Source organism: Apiospora kogelbergensis, assembly GCF_038363985.1.
Source record: "Apiospora kogelbergensis strain CBS 113332 chromosome Unknown utg000007l_segment0_segment0, whole genome shotgun sequence".
Classification (NCBI taxonomy): domain Eukaryota; kingdom Fungi; phylum Ascomycota; class Sordariomycetes; order Amphisphaeriales; family Apiosporaceae; genus Apiospora; species Apiospora kogelbergensis.
Window position 1 is genome coordinate 1,928,584 of NW_027117424.1, and position 19,843 is coordinate 1,948,426.

General features: G+C 54.3%; 5 protein-coding genes across 5 annotated transcripts; 2 read left to right on the forward strand and 3 right to left on the reverse strand.

Annotated features, from left to right (window-relative positions):
* Nucleotides 1–144: 144 nt before the first annotated feature.
* PG998_010957 (capsular associated protein) lies at nt 145–2,586 on the forward strand (the record flags this gene model as incomplete). The annotated part of the gene is made up of 1 exon (XM_066877773.1): nt 145–2,586. One exon carries the CDS (start codon nt 145–147, stop codon nt 2,584–2,586), a length of 2,442 nt encoding a protein of 813 aa, XP_066726827.1.
* Nucleotides 2,587–3,419: 833 nt separating this feature from the next.
* Nucleotides 3,420–7,766, reverse strand: PG998_010958 (uncharacterized protein; the record flags this gene model as incomplete). Its single annotated transcript, XM_066877774.1, has 4 exons — nt 3,420–5,010; nt 5,064–6,618; nt 6,678–7,222; nt 7,267–7,766. 4 exons carry the CDS (start codon nt 7,764–7,766, stop codon nt 3,420–3,422), a joined length of 4,191 nt encoding a protein of 1,396 aa, XP_066726828.1.
* Nucleotides 7,767–10,791: 3,025 nt separating this feature from the next.
* PG998_010959 (uncharacterized protein) lies at nt 10,792–13,368 on the forward strand (the record flags this gene model as incomplete). The annotated part of the gene is made up of 2 exons (XM_066877775.1): nt 10,792–12,524; nt 12,585–13,368. 2 exons carry the CDS (start codon nt 10,792–10,794, stop codon nt 13,366–13,368), a joined length of 2,517 nt encoding a protein of 838 aa, XP_066726829.1.
* A 689-nt stretch (nt 13,369–14,057) lies between these two features.
* Nucleotides 14,058–15,543, reverse strand: PG998_010960 (sorting nexin-4; the record flags this gene model as incomplete). Its single annotated transcript, XM_066877776.1, is given in 2 exon segments — nt 14,058–14,509; nt 14,526–15,543. The coding sequence occupies 2 exon segments, from the start codon at nt 15,541–15,543 to the stop codon at nt 14,058–14,060; spliced, it is 1,470 nt and encodes a 489-aa protein (XP_066726830.1).
* Nucleotides 15,544–16,239: 696 nt separating this feature from the next.
* Nucleotides 16,240–18,967, reverse strand: PG998_010961 (Bromodomain-containing protein; the record flags this gene model as incomplete). The annotated part of the gene is made up of 6 exons (XM_066877777.1): nt 16,240–16,652; nt 16,704–17,259; nt 17,309–17,567; nt 17,619–18,325; nt 18,421–18,519; nt 18,875–18,967. The coding sequence occupies 6 exons, from the start codon at nt 18,965–18,967 to the stop codon at nt 16,240–16,242; spliced, it is 2,127 nt and encodes a 708-aa protein (XP_066726831.1).
* Nucleotides 18,968–19,843: the final 876 nt, after the last annotated feature.

Below are 19,843 nucleotides of genomic sequence, written 5' to 3' on the forward strand. Positions count from 1 at the left end.
CCAACTGTTGATCGTCGCCTATTTTCTGACCTTGTTTCCACCTTTAGGTTTTCTTGCCGGTATTTCTGGCAGCATATGAGTTGCTGTTTGGGAAGAGGGCTCCTTTGCCTGTGTCTGACGAGCCCGAGGGACCCCTGGATCACGATGAGGGAGGAGTTTACCCAATGGGTCAAAACGTCCCAGCTTTGGCTTTTCAGCAGCGTGTTGGTTTTCACAATTGGTGTCTACCAGTCTGCCGTTTTGTCCTACGAGTCTTCGTACTTCTGCTCGCCAGTCCTGGACGAGGCCCGCTGGATCATATTCTTGCAGTGGGCTGGAGTGCTCCTTGACGCCTGCATCCTCGTCATGTCTTGGAGGGTCTTCGCCTGGGCCAAGACCACCAAAAGCCGCCTGCGAATCCTGAGTGCCATTTTGGCCATCTGTTGCCTTGGCACGGGCGTCTTGTGGGCAGGTAATCATGTCGTTCAACAAGGCTCGGTCGTAGACAGGCAGGCTGTGCGCTATGTCGACTCCTTATACCTGTTTGATATCCTGACCACTGGCCTCGTTCTTGGGGTGCTCCTGATCGCCACGACGCTTTGGATATGCGAATCGGTGCCCCTTGAACCCGCATCCATCATTGCCTACATCGGTGGGATCGCTACAACAGTCCGGCAGGTTTTCCTGGTTGGGACTTACCAACAAACATCTGCAGGTCCCCCACTAGTGGCGCTCTTCACCATCACCGGAGGCTTTTCCATATTTGCATATGCAAACAACATGCGCTCCGTCGTGTATATTCGGAGGGGGTTTCTTGTCTTGTTGATGCTCTGCCTGGTGGTTGGAGCAATCATCACCTCAGCCGTACGCGGTAGGGCGGTACAGCGCCATCCCTTGGACGAGTTCATCTATAAGAACAGGGTAGAGTCGGACCGGTGGCTCCGCCATGCGACCGTGAGCACGACCCTCCGAACTGCCGTCGAGGAGTACAAGGAACGCCACAATGGTCGCGACCCTCCGGCCCATTTCGACCGGTGGTTTGATTTCTCCCGACAGCGGAACTCCGCCATCGTCGATATGTTTGACCAGATGGAGAAAGACATACTGCCGTTCTGGGGGCTGAGTCCTCAGAAGGTCAGGGACGCGGTGGAAAAGGCAAAGGGGCTACCCGACATCGGGGTAGTCACAATACTTAGGGGGAAGGCTACGCACAACGAGCCTGCCGACCCTTCTCACCAGCTGATACTGGACGATGTGGTATCGATCATTTCGCAGTTCTCGGAACATCTGCCAGAGATGACCATACCGATCAACTTGAACGAAAGGCCCCGGGTGCTGGTGCCGCACAGTGACATCCGTCGGCTTATGCAGTCTGCCGCTGCACCCAAGTCCAAATTCCTGCCTGCTATGATAAACAAACGCGACGCAGGCGAATCCGCCAAGGAGGCGGAAGACCAGGCTGCCTCCAATATAGAAGTGCGTGCCGAATTAGAGTCCGGTCCGTATGTCTCAGCAGAAGACTTCCATCATTTACAATCTCTGGCCTGCCCCCCAGGGTCGAAGACGAGGGCGGGAATCAGCTGGAACGCAAGAGACCTATGTGCTACTTGTGCCAACCCACACACCCAAGGCGTGTTTGTCCGCAGCTGGCGAAAGGCTCTGGATCCGTGCCACCAGCCCGACGTCTTCCATCTCCACGACTTCTATACGATGCCCCACCGTTCGGGCCTCCACCAGGACCTCTTGCCCATATTTAGCCGGTCAAAGACCGACATCTTCAACGATATCATCATGCCCCTAATCCGCCCCGACGTCAAGCACGAGCAGGAGACGACCACTTTCGACAGCAAGACCAACGCTCTTTTCTGGCAGGATGACCCCTTGACGGAAGCTATGACCCACCAATCCTTCCACGGTGGCCAGCGTAGCCGGCTCGTATACCTCACAAACAACGCGAGCGCCGCGGACGAGGGCCCGCTGCTAATCGGGGACAACTACGGCAAGGAGCTGAAGTTCGCCTACGAGACGGTCAAGACCAGCGAGGCAAATGACTTGTTCACCATCAAGACCTCCTTCACCGCACCTGAAAAGTGCGATGATCAAACCTGCCGGTTGGCACAGGCCCAGTTCGGCTTCCACGCAGCGCCTTCACCCTCCACCGACCCCGAGGAGAAGCCCGACCTCGCCGTGGACCACCGCTACGTCATGCTCCTCGACACGCCCGACGGGCCGCCGCCGACATTTTTAGCCGCCCTGCACTCCAACGGCGTTCCTTTTGTGAGCAGCATCTTCAGGGAGTGGTACACGGAGCGCCTCATGCCCTGGACCCATTTTGTGCCCATCGACCTGCGCTTCCACGGCCTCCACAGCACCCTGGCCTACTTCGTCGGCCTCAAGGACCGCGGCCGCGTCAACGGCCGCGAGCGCGACGCCATGGAGGCCCGTACCGAGGACGCCCGCTGGATCGCCGAGCAAGGCCGGAAATGGGCCGAGAAGGCTATACGCCGCGAGGACATGGAGATTTATCTGTTCCGACTACTCCTCGAATGGGGGAGGCTGATCCAGGATGATAGGGATACGTTGGGATTTGCTTTGAAGCCAGAGTGACCAAAGGAACGAGCAAGCGAGCGTCTTTCACTATTTATGTGAAAATGTAAACTCATATATAGAACAAGGAGGAACTTGTGCCTGGCCTGTTATTGTGCCGGAATACAATCCCAAGAGTTGGAAATGGTACATACATATACATAGTAGGATGTAATATTAAATGTATAAACAAACTATCGGACACCATCTATAAAAGAAACTTGTTTTGGGTTCTAGTCACCCACAAGAAAGATGGACATCAAAACGTGGCTATGACTATTGATTCCAGGCCAGGGCTTGCAGTTGACCAAGATGTTATACTTGTGAGCAGAGAAGGACATTCACAAGAGAAGGCGAGGATTGAGTAGATAATATATGGCATGATGAAGAACCTTTTTATCACAAACAGAAGACGATCAGAGTCCCCGAGTTGATAAGACATTTCTCATTAAGTTATCATTCGTAACGTAAGCCTCATACACGTAAACATAATAATAACCAGTAGCCCATCTGTTTTCATTTCCTCTCTGTACAAGCGAAATAGGCTGGTTAGGAAGTATGAAAGTCGAGTGATCCACCAACGCCTGTCCTTTTTTTTGTGAAAAACCAAGCCCAGATAATTAAAACCACATCTGGAAACCTATGCCGTCTCTCTAGTGTCGAGCAAGAGTGTGGCTCATGTAGCCCAGATATGAGGGTGAGAACAAGATACAGCCGTTTTCTTCTTTAGTTGTGGCCGGGCCTGTTCCAGTATTCGGAATACGCCGCGGCCGTTTGGTGAGGATCGTGACCGTACGAATCCTCGCTCCAGCGGTGAGCGCGGTACGCACCAGCACTGCCGCCAGCGCCCTCGCTCATGCTATTGCTGCGTCGGCCGCTGAACCAGCGCTTGATGCTGCCACGTCTCGCTGGTGGCGGCGGCGGTTGTTGCTGCGGCTGCGGAGGGTAGTGCGCCCCTCGATACCGGCGTCCTCGCCCTCGTCGTCGAAGACTGCCGCCTCGTCGTTGTAGCTGTACCCTCCCTGCTGCTGTTGTTCTGCTGCAGCAGCTGCTGCTACAGCTTCATCGCCATCTGGGTCCTCCCCTTGGTACTCGTACTCGAGCCTCGGGATCAGCATACGGTAGGGAACCGTAATACCGGCAGGGTCGCGAGCGTTGACCTCGACATTAATCGTCACCTCGAGACTGCCCTCGACGTCCACCTCGTAACGCTGCGGGTTCTTGCGGAGCTGCTTCACGCTTAGACCCGTTGGTGTGCGGTGGAAGGGTCGAGGGCGCAGCTCCACGCCTGGCGGCGGCGATGGTGTGTAACCGCGAGTGTGGCCGACAGGTTGTGTGTGCGACCGCTGAGGCGGACGAGCCGTGAAGTAAGAGTCGTCGCCCACTTCGAACTCGGCCGGATGGCCAGCGCCGCCACGAAGACCCATGCGTGCCAACTTGTCGTTGCTGGGGCCGGAGCCTTCCATGGCCGCCGAGGGACGGGTGCGTCGCTGCTGGTGCGACAGCGGTTGGGGTGGGGGCGGCGTGTATTCATCGTCGTCGTACATGGCATCCTCGCTATAGTCGTCGTCACCCCAGGTGCCATTGATGCCGCCATCGTCGCGCTTCTTACTGCTAGAGAAGCGGCGGGCGAAGAATCCAGGTTTGGTATTTGCCGTGTCGCCGCGCCCGAGAGACAAGGTCCGCACGAGTTTGCTTGGACGCTTCTCCGGATCAGATGTTGATGCGCGACGAGAGAGGCTGCGGAAGAGTCCTCCGCTACTGGCCATAGGAGGCCGCGAACGATCCTTCTCCTCTAGAGTATCAGGACGGTATGCTGGTCCACGGTTGCTCTTGGAGAAGGACAGCCTACGGAGAATGCTACTCTTGCTGCCGGCTGGTGTAGCATCGAGAGTGTACTCCGAATCTTCGGGCGTGGGCGTCGAAGGGGGTGTGTGGCCTGGGACATATTCGCGGATAGCACACCAGTTGCGGTGGGGAAGGAGACGTTTGTTGTTGCGGGGCTTCCCGTCCACACCCGTATTGAAGATAGGGATCATGTCTTCTTCTGTTTCCTTGTCGAAGTGGTGGACCTTGTTGCGCTTGTTGAGGACATCTGCCAGCAGATCTGGAGGCGGAGTATTGACAATGGCAGACGAGATGATGTTTGGCATGTAACGGAAGTCCTTGTGCTTCGCAAGTTTCAGCTTGGGGTTAGAGTAGAACTGCCCGACGGCAGCAAGGTGAACATCACCACTAAGAATAGTGACGCGCACAGATTTGTCCGCAGCAAGGTCTTGAAGATCCTCAATGACGTATTTGCGCTCTTCCTTGTGGCTTTTGGCTGTCCAGTGATCGTCAAGATCGTCAAGAACCTCGACACCGCCATCAAAGTTATTCAGTAGGTTGCCGAGGAGCCCTGCTTTCCCAAGAGCTTTAACAGGATCCATCAAGCGCGATGTTAGGCTATAACAAATTAGTGGCTAATCAAATTCGGTTGCAAATTAGAACCAACTTACATATTCTCAAGCCATACCAGCCGCGGGTAGGCAATCGGTACACCGAGGAGAACCAACAGATGCCGGGTCTGGCCTTTGGCAATCTCAGCGTAACACCTGTCGACTAGCTTCTTCCAGGTGTCTTCGCTCACGACCTCGTTTCTCGTGCGCTCTGTACGCGCGTCTACTGCCAGGAGTGATAGCCCTGCGCCCAATGACATGAACAGACTGTGGCTCAGTTCCTCAATGTAGGGGCCAGGCTTGGTCCCCAACACCCAGCTTGGCTCCGTCTGCTCACTTTCTTCCATCAAGCTTTGGTGTTGGAAGAGCATGTAGTACTTAAATGCTACGTTGCCCAAGCCAGAGAATACAGGCGATCTCATGAAGTGATCTGGATATGAACCAAATCCGTCAATGATGTCATGGTCATCGTACATATTCACCATGGGAATTTGTGAATTCGCCAGGCCGAAGAGACCCTGAGAAAACCACATGGAGTAGCGCTCGAGGTAAAACTCCTCCATCTCGTCTTGCATCTCCTGGGTGAAGGGCGCATTGTCTTTGTGTAGTGGGTTCTTGATGTCGAGCCACTCCCGGAAGAGCTTCGTTTCTCTCATTATCGCATCGTTGTAGATCTGGTCGCCACCGCCGATCATAACGTGGAATGGCCGGGTTTGATGGTTGTTCAGAACGTCACGCCACATTGGATCGGGGCCACTGAAGTCATCTGGGTTCACACTTGAGCTGAAGCCGTTACAACTGTGGAACATGATGTTCATCGCCTGGCCTCTTCCAGGTACCCAGAAACCCAGTGAGGGGCCTCTGTTGATCCGGTAGGCGATTCGTTGCTGATGTTCCCGGAGTTCAACTTCGATATTGAATCGCCAGAAGGTGCAGCCCCGCTCTGTATGGAGTCTGAAACCCCGAATATCTTTGTATTTCCCGAGTTTCTCGCCGTCCACTTGTATACGCTTTCTGCGCTCCGTAAACGAGCCCGGAGCGGCAGGCGCATTATTGTCAAAGTCTGGCGCGCTTCGGGTGATCTCGAAAAGCCCATCATCAGGATCCAGCATTGACATGTCTCTCGCCTCTTCAAGGTGCTCCACAGGTCTGACATATAGAGTTTCCCCCTTTCGTCCTAATTTCGGTATGCCCGCGATAGGGTCTACGTATTCTGGTAGTAGTGCCTGCTCACCGCGTAATTCTGCCGGAGGTGGCGGTAGCAATTCGATAGGCTGAACGAAGAGTCGTAGTATGGGGACGATGTCGTAGGACGAAGCTGCATCTTGGGTGACGATCATGACGCTACCTCTCCAGATCTCCTTGTCCACCACTGTCCCATTCCGATTGTTTCTCGTGGGTGTCTTTTCATGGCGAAGCCCACAGTATCTCAGCAAGGGACCGCATTTGAGGTGTAGCGGTGGCTTGAATCGCGTTGGCGCGAGTGTCTCATCGTACTCGCCATCGAAAGCCTCGGCTTTCTTGACCCTCGATGACATGCTGCCCCTGCGCCGCCCTTTGCTGTCCCTGGTCTCCTTGGTGTCCTTGGTCTCCCACCAAGGGCCATCTATTTCACCTGACTCGGGGGAGCAGGCACTTCAGCGGTGATGTCCAGCAGCTGGCCGGCCAGGGTACCGACCGTTCCCTTTTTCCACTCATCCAAGTAGTTTGGTGACCGATACAAGCCATGGCCCGGTTGGAGATTCTCGTGGTGCATAAAATCGCGGAAGCGGTGGTGTTCGGGGTTGTCCAAGTCGTCTTCTGCATGTAGAGGAGCCCCGTAGGCTTGGTCAGGGAACTTGACCGACTTCGTAGTTGCGGGTTTTGGTGGCACTGGCAGGGGTCTAGCACTCGGCAGGGGCCGGCCATCTGCTCCCAGAGATATAGATCGGTTCACTCCGGTAGCACCAACAGCGGGATCCCTTGCTTGCATAGGAGAGTCATCTTCTGCTTCATCCATATCATAATTCTTGTCTCTAGACAGAGCTCTCTCGTAGTCATCATCATCATGGGAAAGTGCGGCCCAGCGGGACGCGTGTAGCATCTCCTCCGGTTCATCGCTACGACGACTGACTGTGGGGAATCTCTCCTCGGCCTCGACTCGCCGGCTGTACCAAGGATCGCCCGGTGGGTTTTTCTTCAGCTTATTACTGCCATTACGCGTCAGCGAAATTCCACCACTGGGCGTCGTGTTCGGTGACGATGTGGATGACTTATCATCCACCCCCCGGGAAGGTTAACGTCATTCTTCGCAGCCCTCTCACGAAAGCTTAGTTTGCGTTGTGGGAGATCAGACTTTTCAGACGCAGGGACATTGCGGTTCTTAGGCACAGGGATTTGCGATCTGTGTGTCGAAGGGTTACGCGAGATGGCATCTTTCGTGGCTGATGACGGAGTGGCTTCGACCGGGTCTGTGACAACAACCCTACGCTGGTCCTCTTGACCAGCTGACGCCCTCCGATTTCTAAAGCGGACTTGTTGCTGACCAGGTTGATATTCTTGCTGAGTAGCACTACGGCCGGTGTCGTGTTGGGCGGTTGCGGCAGCATTCGCTGCAGCCTTCTCCCTCGCGCGACGTTCGGCAGCTTCCACTCGTGCTCGTTTTTCCTCTTTGGTGATGCTGTCGAGCGTCAGCTCGAGCTTTTGCAGAGGCGACCGATCGTCCGCAAACGGTTGGCGCTGCGAGCCCCGTTTCCTAGAGGAGTTGGGGTCATCGAACGGCATCCTCACTTTGCCTGAGGACTGCCTCGTTGAGTTTGTTCTAGCTGCGTCCCCTCTCGTCCCGGCATTAGCGGCTCGTGCTGCGCGCTTAGCAGCGAGTTCCTCCTCCTCATCATCAAAGTCCTGGGGCGAGTACTCTAATTCTGTAGTTACAGGTTGCCTTTCGGTAGGGTATCTTTGATGTATGTCCGCATCGGCGCCCGCAGCCCTTGATTGTGCCATGGAACGTTGGAGCGCAGAAGGTGGTGGGCCCGGCTGGCCCGAGGCGGTGAACGTATATGGCGAGGCACGACCGTTGTCATACAGATTCTTGTAACTGATGGGAGGTGCTCGGGGCACGTCGGGGGCAGCAGGAGGTGTCGCCCTGGCGGTGTCGTCTAGCAAATCGTCCTGGTAGCGGGCACTTCGTCTCTTGCGCCTGTCTGACGGGTCGTGTTGCGCATAAGACTGGGAAGACGGTCGAGGGGGCGAGACCAGAGGCATTGAAGGTCGAGGTTACAGGCGAGGCAAGGGGGCTATATGAAAGATCGGTGGGCGCATCTGTCTGAGCAGTCTGCAGGGAAGTGCGGTTCGATCTGGGTTGAGGATGGCTGGTAATGTCAAGCGACTGTTTGCGGCTATGGGACGGACTATAATCATCGCCGCTACTTCGACGGACCTTGCTAACCGGTAGCTGGCCCCAGTAAGGAGCTGGCGCTGGACCTGACATCCTGGGTGCGAGTCAGAATATTGCGGTGGACTCGGCCAGCAGAGCTACGGGAGTAGAAGGCCAGGCGAAGCTGTGATTGGGTATCAATACACCAGATCGCTATGGTTGGTCAAGCTTCTCTATAATGCGTGCGCTGTCCGGTGCTGGATGGGCAGACTATCAATGGGGCATCCCATAGTAAAAAAAGATGGATGCAATGCCAACACACACGCGCGCGTCTCCGCTGCAGGTTGGGATGGCCCTTTTGAATGCAAGCAATGAAAAGCCGGATTATAGGTGCGTGTACCGTAGGGAAAATAAAGAGGTTGACATGGACGAATCCAGCTCCAGCTTCCGGCGAGACATGGATGATATGGGGGAGGGCGGAATGAAGCTGGTTGGGTGGTTTGCTTCCGACCCTGGCAAGTGCCATTAATCCTGGACGAAAACTTGCGATTCGTTTGTTGGAAAGGCGGGAAGATGCTGATGCGGGTCCCCCAGACCCATGCCGGACATGCTGGGCATGCTGGGCATGCTGGGGGGTGATAATGATAGCTTCATCTTTAGTGACTATATTCCAAGGACAAGTAAGAAAAGAAGAAAAAACCCGCAACGAGGCGAGAGGGTCTCAGTCCCGAGGGCTGGGACAATCGGCCAGGTCCAAGGACCGGGGGAAAGAAAGACATTGGACATCGTAACGAAAATGGATTCCTGCAAGCACTTTGCCCGGCGAGGATACCTGCAGCTAGCCTATCATTGGATCCTAGAGATGATACCTGAGGAGCCGTAATGATGGAGGCTGGCAACCGGCAAACGCTCCTCTTCTTGATGCCATGACGACAGGTTATGATGATCATATATCGTGGAGGCAAGGGGATAGATAGCAAGAGGAACCAGTTGACTTACCCGCCAGTCGATGATGCAGTTAAGCAACGACCTTACATGGACATATGTAGATATGCAGACGCAGACGGGAACACCCGTATGCCTTCCAGACGGGATTCCTTCTCTACATACATACTGTTGGGGTAGCTAGGATCAACTCTATCATTGCCATGCTTTGCACGGAGTTATCACATCCTGGATTACGGAGCAATGGCCTACAGCTTACTCCGTATACTGTACCTGCATGTCAAGATGTTTGCTTACTCCAATTAGAGCAATTGGAGCAATTGGAGCAGAATACTATGGACTGCCAAGATGCTATATTGGGCTCAGCGCCTGCTGCAGCAGCAGGCTTCGCCTTCTAAATGGGTCACAGCTGTGGCTAAGGCATTCGTCAGCTTCGCTTTTTTGCTGGAGATAGCAGATACATAGCTCAGCTGTCATCGAGGTTGCTTGGGTGTTGCCTTGCGCACTTTAGGCTTCGAACCTTATGTGAACAGCTGTGAGTCTTGCATTACATGCCTTTGCGACCGAGTTCAGGAGTAAGTTCCCCATACGACCTATATATAGATCGGCAGTCGTATCCTCTCTGGATTCGTATGCGGTTGACTTTCTGAGCACATAGCCGGTAGGCACTAACTTGACAATTTGAGGACACGTACAGTACAGCGGAACACTGCTGACCACCGTCTTTGGATGGCTTCTGTTTCCCGTGGACTATGGATTCTCTAGACGTCCAACGTCCACAGCGCAAAGCACTTGAAACGAGAAAACTCGAGATACGCTTCCCAGATAAGGTTACAAACAATTGTCCCTGGTTGTATCAGGCCCCGTAGACCGTGTTGCAGATGTGTTGGGATGGATCCAGCTAGCCAGCAACCAGCCAGTACTGAGAAAAGGAAAATCCCCTGAAGAAGGCCGCCCCCCCCAAATGGAGGCTTAGCTTCCTGTTTTAGCGTCTCGTCTGCCACAGTGTCCTGGAGTCCTAGCGCCACGGTGGATTTCACAGGGTCCAGTCTGTCTTCTCGCCCGCTCCCTGCTGACGACCAGTGTGAAACGACACCTAACCTAGACAGTAGGGGACGTTGTACCTAGTCTTCTCTGATCGACCATCGTTTCGCAATACGTCTGCTTTTAACCTTCACTTCCTTTCTCACCAATCCTTCTCGTGCTTCTGTTCTGACGGCTGTTTGTGGTCTGCTTCCATGTAGACAATCAGCACCTCGACACCAGCTATCTCCATTGTTCCATCATCATACATACATACTAATCAAAGGGGCAAACTCGCGTCGTGGCCGCATGATTCGTGCCTACCACGGTCAAGTCGCTGCCCCCTTCTCCATTGTCGCATCCTGCGACGAGGAATCATTTCCTCTATAGATTTATTTTCTGTCTGCAACAGTCTAACCCTACAAACACATCGAACAACACTGCTTCGAAACTACTACCGCCGAAATGAAGGTCTCTTCGATCCTCGGCCTTATTGGTGGCGGCCTGGCTGGTCTAGGAGCCGCCGGATCGCTACCACCTCGCGACTACAATGCCCACGACTACTACGTTGTCCATCTCGAGCGCGGAGTTCAGCCCGAACATGCCGCTGCACGACTAGGCCTCCGATACGAAGGGCCCATGGGCGAGCTGGCCCACCACCATGTCTTCCGGGGCGTCAAACAGCCAGAGAACGTCATCAAGAGGGCGGTACAAGAACGTAAGCGGAAGCGATCGCTGGGCGGCCACGATCTAGTCGACAGTATCAAGTTCCACCAAAGACAAGAACTACACGAACCCATGCAGAAGAGAATAATACCACCGCGTCCTGCCGGCTTCTACCCTGCTGCGCGTGCACAGGAGCCTAACGCGCAGGCCGTTGCTCGCCAAAAGTCCGTCATGAAACAGCTCGGCATTTCCGATCCCATTTTTGCAGAACAGTGGCATCTGTTCAACTCCGTCCAACTCGGTCACGACGTCAACGTCACAGATGTGTGGCTCTCTGGCATCACTGGAAAAAACGCCACTGTGGCGATTGTCGACGATGGCCTCGACATGTACAGCAACGATTTGAAACCAAATTATTATGCTGAAGGAAGCTACGACTACAACGATCAACGCCCCGAGCCCCGCCCTACGCTGTCTGACGATAGACATGGCACTCGTTGCGCTGGTGAAGTGTCGGCCGCCAAGAACGACGTGTGTGGTGTGGGTGTTGCCTACGATTCCAAGATCGCCGGTATCCGTATTCTCAGCAAGTTGATTACCGACCAGGACGAAGCCCTTGCCATGAACTATGACTACCAGCATAACCAAATCTATTCATGCTCGTGGGGTCCGCCGGACGATGGCCGGTCTATGGATGCGCCAGGTATTCTTATTCGCGCTGCCATGTTGAACGGTATCCAAAACGGACGGGGGGGACGGGGTTCCATCTACGTTTTCGCTAGTGGCAATGGTGCTGCAAGTGAAGACAACTGCAACTTTGATGGCTACACGAACAGCATTTACAGTATCACTGTTGGCGCTGTCGACCGCAAGGGGCAGCACCCCTATTATTCCGAAAAGTGCTCCGCTCAGCTTGTTGTCACATACAGTAGTGGCGACGGCGACGCGATCCATACAACTGACGTGGGAGAGAACAACTGTTACAACGGTCACGGAGGCACTTCTGCCGCAGCTCCTCTGGCTGCCGGTATTTTTGCGCTCGCATTCGAAGTACGTCAGGACTTGACCTGGCGCGACATGCAATACATTGCTTTGGAGAGTGCAGTACCTATCGACGTTGATCAGCCTGAGTATGACTGGCAAACTACCAGCATTGGTAAGAAATTTAGTCACACTTTCGGTTATGGCAAGGTCGATAGCTACAAGCTTGTGGAGGTTGCCAAAACGTGGAATCTCGTTAAGCCCCAAGCCTGGTTCTTTTCGCCCTGGATTCATGTCCGCCAGGCCATTCCCCAGGGCGAGAAGGGTCTGGCTGTTAGCTTTGACGTCACCCCGGACATGCTGAAGAAGGCCAACCTGGAGAGACTTGAGCATGTCACAGTGACTATGAATGTCGAGCATGCGTACCGTGGTGACTTGAGTGTGGATCTTATCAGCCCAGATAAGGTTGTCAGTCATCTCTCGGCTACACGAAAGCTGGATGATAGCAAGGAAGGTTACAGCGACTGGACCTTCATGAGTGTAGTTCATTGGTAAGTGCGGCCTTGGCTCATAATTGATTAGAATTGGACTGCTTGCTAACACTTGAACAGGGGTGAAAAAGGAGTTGGTACTTGGACCGTCATCGTTCGCGACACCAAGGTCAACGACCACAACGGTACCTGGGTCGATTGGCACTTGAAGCTCTGGGGCGAGGCCATTGACCCTAAGCAGGCCAAGCTTCTTCCCATGCCTACAGAGGAAGATGATGCCGACCACGACGCCGAGACCACGACTCAAGCAGCGGCAACGACTACTCTACCTGCCGATCCTCACGCCACCAATTCGGTGACCCACCCAACTGATCTGCCCTCCGACCACCCCAACCGCCCTACCAAGCCTGGCATGGCCTCCGCTACTGGGTCGAGTGCTGCCGCTGCCGCTGCCGCCACTGCGAGCAACAGCACCTGGCTCCCATCGTTCCTCCCCACCTTCGGCGCGGCCCCGCACACCCTAGGCTGGATCTACGGCGCTATGGGTCTGATCGTCTTGTTTGTGGTTGGACTGGGCATCTGGTGGTACGTCATGCGCCGCCGCCGCCTCCGAAACAGCCCGCGCGACGCGTACGAGTTCGAGCTCCTGAACGAGGAAGAGGGCGAGCGTTTGGCTGGCGGAGGCGCCGCTGGCGAGAAAGGTAGCGGCCAGCGACGTACGCGTGGCGGCGAGCTGTACGACGCGTTCGCCGGCGGTAGCGATGACGAGGACGAGCAGGAGACCGCCATCCCGCCGCAAACCCAGAGCCGGAGAAACCTGGACAGCGACGGCGACAGTGACGACGACGACGAGGTCAGCAACGAGAAGGCTGGTGGCTCTCGGCTCCTTGGGGGCAGTCGCTAAAATCCGGTTACTTGTATGAATGAATACCTACTGTTTTGGACTCTTTGTCCAGCTGTCAAAGTAAGGAAGGACCAGAGGTTCTACCAAGCACACACTCTTCGGTACCACAACTCGGCGCTGCTATAGCACTTACATGGCGTTGGTAATTTTTGGATGCATTAGTACATATTGATCTGCATTCTTAAGTCTTCTCAGTCCCTCCATATCTGACCTGTTTGCCATTGAATATCAGACATTTGGTAGGACCAGGTTGTAACATCACTTCAGGTACAGTTATTAAATTATAGCCATGACTTGGCATTTGATCGTAGGTATAGACAGCAATATGCTTGTATTCCTAGAACCTACCTACGTAAATGAATAACCAAGAACTAACCTTTAAACTCCACGCGGCCTTATCGTAAGAAACTTGGACAAAGAGGCATACTCATGACCGGATTACCCACCCCCCTTTTTCACTTGGTTTGCTCATGTCTGAACTGCTTCTTGATTTCTAGATGGAGATTGCATGGAATCCTGCCATTTCAGCCAAGCACCGTATTTTCTCATGACTCCTGGCTATCCATCCATCCATCCGTAATAAAGCTCATTTTCCTGATTAATCATTTCTTTGTTCCCGGCAGTTCTGCTCCTACCACAAAAGGCACGCACGTCCGTGGGTGAATTGCATGGCATTGTTGTTTCTTCTCTCACGCAGCGGACACAGTCCCCTCCATCTCCTTAACGTAGCGCTCCCAGACATCGATGGTCTCGGTATAGAAGCCGACGTGGGCGTCGGCGAGGCCGCCAAATTGGTGCTTGAGCTCGATGCGCTTGATGCGCTCAAAGTCGACGACCTCCTTGACGACCTCCTCGTCGAACATCTCGCTCGTCTTATGAGCGCGCTCGGCCTCGGTGGTGAGCTCATCGATGCGGATCTCGAGCTTGCGCAGGCGCTCGCGGCGGCTCGCCTCGTGGTCGACGCCGCGGACGTCCTCGATCTTGCTGCGGATGAAGCCGCCAGCGCCCGAGCTGCCGTAGCCCGAGGCCAGGCTGTCGCGGTCTAGCGTTGACTTGTTGAGGTACTCGGTCAGTTGCTCATGGTCGAGCTGCTTTTGCTCCCGCGCCTTGAGTAGGTTTTTTGAGCGCGATTGAGTAGGCGCTCATGTCGCGCAGACTGCCTAGGTAGTCCTGGTCGGTGTGGTCCTTCAGCTTGCGCAGGCCCATAGCCGTATCCTCGATGGAAGCGGCGAAGGCGTGTACGGCACTCTCGACGCCAGGCTCCAGGACGATGAGCTTTTGGAATTGCTCGGCCAAGTCATGGAGATCGGTTTCCAGGTCAGACTCCCTCCGCACTACTCGCGCGATGACCTTCTCGACATGTCCCAGGTCGTCATCCAGCTTGTCCGACTTCTCCCGCACTTCGATGAAGCGCTTGTCGGCCTTGTTGACCTTGGTGAAGGCATTGATAAAAGTGTCCGCAAAGTTGTCGAACACGCCTCCAGTACCAGGATCCGCACCGACACTCGTGCGCGCGGAGCGGCTCTTCATGGTGGCATTCCAGTCGGGTGACTCGAGGAAGGTGTGGAATATTGGCGCCCGTCGCAGTATCGGATGCAGCGTCAGGCGGGACAGGAAGCGCTGTAAAGAGAAGGCTCGCCGGTGAGTGAAATCAGGGCCGAAGCGGTCGCCGCGGACATATTCCATTCGCTGCTTGTCGGGCAGAGGAGGGACTGCGCATGCTGGGTAGTCCTTGGAGAGGGTCTTATAGAGAAACACGAAGTCGGTAAACCGGCGACGAGCGCTGAATTGTGATTTTTGGAAAGAGGGGAATGTCGACTGCGCATATACAGGATTAGCACTCGGGATTTCGTTGGCTGCGGCCTTGGCTGTGATGAAATGGGAGGAGCAGCTTACACTCGTAGTGACCAGATATGATACGAAAGCATCTTTGGTACCGTCGCTCTCCTTCCGGGGCTCTGCCACAGCGCATTCGAGGATGTCGCCCGACAGGCCAGGGTCCAACCTCTCGGGATTTCCTTCCATTTCCGGGTGCTCGGCAGGCGAGGAGCCGTCATGGCTATGTTCATAAGTCGGGATCGATGCGTTCGAGGTAGCGGGACCGAGACCATCGCCGTGTTGGTCGCTGTGCCATGATATGTTGGAGAAGTTGTCCTGTTGATCGATAACCGCCATGGTTGCGTGGGGTTCCGGTCTGGGCCGGCTGCTATTGGGTTGCGGGCAATTAATGGCGGTAGGTAAAGTGGTAGTCTTCAAAAGAATGATGTAGGTCTTGTAGTATCCGGGTTCCTAGGCACCAGCTTATCGTGGGTAGAGTTCAAAAGACGGTCGTGCGGTATGTTTGGGGGGGCTTTGTCAAACTACTGGTTCTCGAATTGAAGTGACGATGATGAATGAGCAGTCGGCGCATGCGTAACACATGTACGGCCGACAGGTACCTACAGCACAGCCTGGCTGGGCGGGTGAAGGTAGTTGCTCCAGGGAATCTCCAGGCAATCAGGGCAGGTGGGGGACCAGCCACGATCAGCTTAACAGGCCGCTGTTTCTTGGCACTATGACGACGGATATGCCCTTTTGGCCCATGCTTCTAGTGGGGGGGAGAACCAGCACTCACTCAGTAGCACCCACTCAGTAAGTCAACTGGCATTGGCTATGCCGACAACTCTTGCTTGCAGCCTCTGCTGGCTGTACTATATCTACTTAAAATCGACCACCCACGTGGGACTCCAGTGGCAAACCGTAGAATGATAACAAATATACGAATACAGTGTCCCATGGTTGGCCTTTTCGCCATCCTCCAACAATCCTAGACGCCGCAGAGAATCGCACCATGAGCAGTTTCCTCCCCGTCTTCTTCCACAGCCCGGCTCTCTAGTGATGCTTTAGAAGATTAAAATGTATCACAAGCCTCTCCATCTCCATCCCAACTCCGTGCGGGCCCTTCTCTCCCTTTGGCGAGGCCGCAACCACGTTAACTTCCAGCCGGTTGCTCCCATAACGCAGGTTGACATCAAACACGGGCTCGTTGCGTCTCTCCACACTGCTGGGGTAAACCCGTGTGAAGTCGTGCATGACGTTTAGCTTCCACTCGCGTTGTTGAGCCTCGAGGAATGGGGCCACCAGTGGCCGCAACTGAAGGCGGTAGTAGCTGGCAGGTGCGTTGAACACAAACTCTTGCTGCGTCTCTGAGGTGCTTGCAGGAATTGTCATGCCAAGTCGGTTCTCAAGCTGCAATTGCGGATGAGAAGTGATGATTAACCGCGGCATCAAAGCCTCGAAGTCCTCTATCTGTGGGTCAGCATCCAGTATGGTCAACACGACATGAGGGTACTTACTAATTGGCCGTGGGCGGTATTTTTGTGCCTCCAGAACATCTGCCGCCGTCAACTTGGGGGGCGGAGGCAGCTGAGCGATGGCAGGTGGAAGCGCTGGTGGAGGTGTAGACTGTGACAAGGGAGCAAATTGCTGTTGAGTAGTCAAAGAATTGACCTGCGCCGACATGGCGGGCGACGCTTTGGCAGTCTCTTCCGGCTTGATGGCGCCAGCGGGTGCTACAATTGTTGATGGGCTCGGCGAAGCTCCCGAGATCGAGACGCTTCGGGCCTTCTCCAACTGGCTGGGGTTGACAGGAGCCGCGTTGGATCTGGAAAATGGGTTCTGGCCTATCGGAGTCCCATTCCGAGTACTTTCGCTATCCCCAGTCTGACTGGTGGCCGGCGCTGGCGACGCGGCTGCGCTGCCCTTTCCGCCGACATGGATGGTGATCTTCTTAGGATGCACCGGCGTCTGGGCAGGCCTCTCGGTATTTTGGACCTTGAGTTTGATTTTCTGCTGCTGAGGAGGCTCTTGTACATGCTGCTTAGCCTCGCTAATCAGTCCCTTCATATATTCCTTCGATGTGTTAGCAAAAAAAGGGTAGATAGGGGTCAGGGCCAAGTACCTCTAATTCCTGCGCCATCACAAAAATCTCACTACCATCTTCGTTGTAGTGGTAGGCGTTCTTCCAGATAAGACTGGCTTGGTCTTCGAATGCCGCCCACGATTTAAAATCACTGACGCCAGTAGCCTGGGTCCGACCATGTTGACCGCGAACTTGCTTATGGAGGGCTTTCAGGGACATGGGCTCTGCGATGATCTCGTAGTAGTCTTTGAGCGAACGCGCAGGTAAGTAGATGAAAGCCTCGAAGTAGTTATAATCGCTGCTCGCCATGGTTAGCACACGTAAAGACTAAAGAGCTCGAGGGGCGTACTTGTCATCCTTCTTGCCCAGCACATCCCCAACAATCTTTTCTTGGGCTTGCTGAAAGGTCAAGCCCTCGAAAGAAATGGCATCATAAGTCTCGAGACCCTTGGCTTGGCTCGAGGCCGATCTAGAGGCTTGAGATGTAGCGGCATTCCTTGAGGATCTACCCCCGCGTCGGCGTTTACCACCAATAGGGGTAGGCTCGGGTTCGTCGTCACCGTCTTCATCGTCCTCGTCCTCGTCCTCGTCTTCATCTTCATCTGGTCCCTCCTCTTCGCCATCTTCTGTTTTAGCGGCTGCTTTCCCGTTGGCCTTTGTTGGAGTAGCCTCTGCCTCCTCGTCATCCTCTTCGCCAGGGGCATCATCCTCCTCCTCATCAGCCTCATCTGGGCCAGGACTAGGTGGGAGCGGAGTTGCCACCGCTTGGTAATTGCCAGTTTTATAGGCGGGGTTGTGCTTGACCATGAGGTTGCTCACGGCCTTGCGCACACGTTCGGAGTCACTGAAGACTTCGGACTGGCGCGAATTGGTCTCTTTGGCATTGGAGACCAAACGCTTGAAATCGCCTTCGAGGGATGATAAAGTAGGATATTCGTGTTTGTTCAATTTCCGCTCGATGAGTTGCAGCGACAGCGGAAGGCGAATCTTCTTGTAGTACTCTGGGTCGTCGGCCTTACTTGGGAGTTTCTCGAAAAGGGAGCGACCTTCCGGCCACTACAATATTGAGAGATATACAGTCAGTCACGGATCTATGGAATGAGTGCAGGGAGTAGATTGAGGTGAGCGGCAGGGGTGCTGGGTTCATCTACGTACTTCTTATCTGTCGTACTTCTGATGGACTCGAGGATGCTATGTCCGTATGCTGTTGTAGACTTGGACGTCTCTCCCTTTGTGAGATCGCCAAACTCCTAGAGCGCGTATGACGACGTTAGTTGACTTGCTTGAGTTGGGAAATACAAATGCATTGAGTGCAGCTGGCAATGGCAAATGCAGACTGGAGCATTATGTTTTTCGAGGTTCAAGGAACAAAACGAACGGGGAAGACGGTGCTTGGACTAGGTACTAAGCCCATCTTTCCCCTTCTTCATCCAGACTCCTCCAACTTGAAGACCTGCATCTCCATTTCTGGGGTCCAGCAAGGCAGCTAGACGGGCTGGCAGTCTGCTGGAGTTGATGCATGTTCCCTCGATGGGCATTTGCATAGTTTGCGCACCATCAATAATGCTCTGCGCCATGCGAGAAAAGGAAAACGTCGAGGCCTACCTCTTGCAGTTTGCGACGCTTTGCGGTGCGATCTGGTGTATCGGCTCCGTTCTCAATACCGCTAGCACCGCTTGCCTTCCTCTTATTTTCCATCTTCACGCGGTGGGAATTGATCGTGCAGGCATGCAGTAGCCGGCGAAGGGTGGTCGGATAGATCTATGGACGATGGTATGCGCGGCGAATAAGCCGTGGGAGAAAAAAGAGTGCGCCGGGGATAGCGCTTAGATGGGGATTGCGATGCGGCGACGCGACGATTTGCACGCGATCGGAGCAGTTGGTTGGCGTTGCGATGGGATAGTGGTTGAGGTGGTGGTAGTCGTAGTGTGTGCTTGCTGACTGGGGGGGTTGCTTGGCGGGTTCAATCTAGTAGGCTAACTCCAGGTTCAGAAGATACACTCTGCAGCGTCAGTCAAACCTGCAAAGGAGAACAGGAAGCTGCTCGCTCCAAGTGTATGAATCAATTGGATTGCAAGTGCATGCAACTGGAGATATCTAGCCTGAAGCAAATCTGCATTACTGCGCAATGGACCGAGAAATTGCACCTGGTCGCGAAACAACCTTAACACTTGACAGAAAGATTGGCTGCACCAACACGAGGTAGGCTTGGCAGACTTAGCCAGCTGGCCAGCTTCTTTGCGCCAGCTGCTTCGCTCAAAGCCGCAGGGATCAACTCATAGCCAATTTGTGGCTTGACACTGGATTACAGGCAGGACGACCTCGCAGGTGTAAACACGCTGTACTGTGCAGCATATTCGAATAACTGCTGCACGAATGCAACATAGTTCTATCAGTGGCAGAAATAAAGAATGTTCGGAGATGGAAGGATAACAGAATGGATCAAGTTCAGCACTTCATGTAGATATATCGTGCTTTAGTGTTCGGTATGCCCGGAATTAAGAGCTTAGACATAGTAGGTTTCTACTGGACGTATGAAATACTTACTGGGTGAAGAAATACTATGGACCTAGA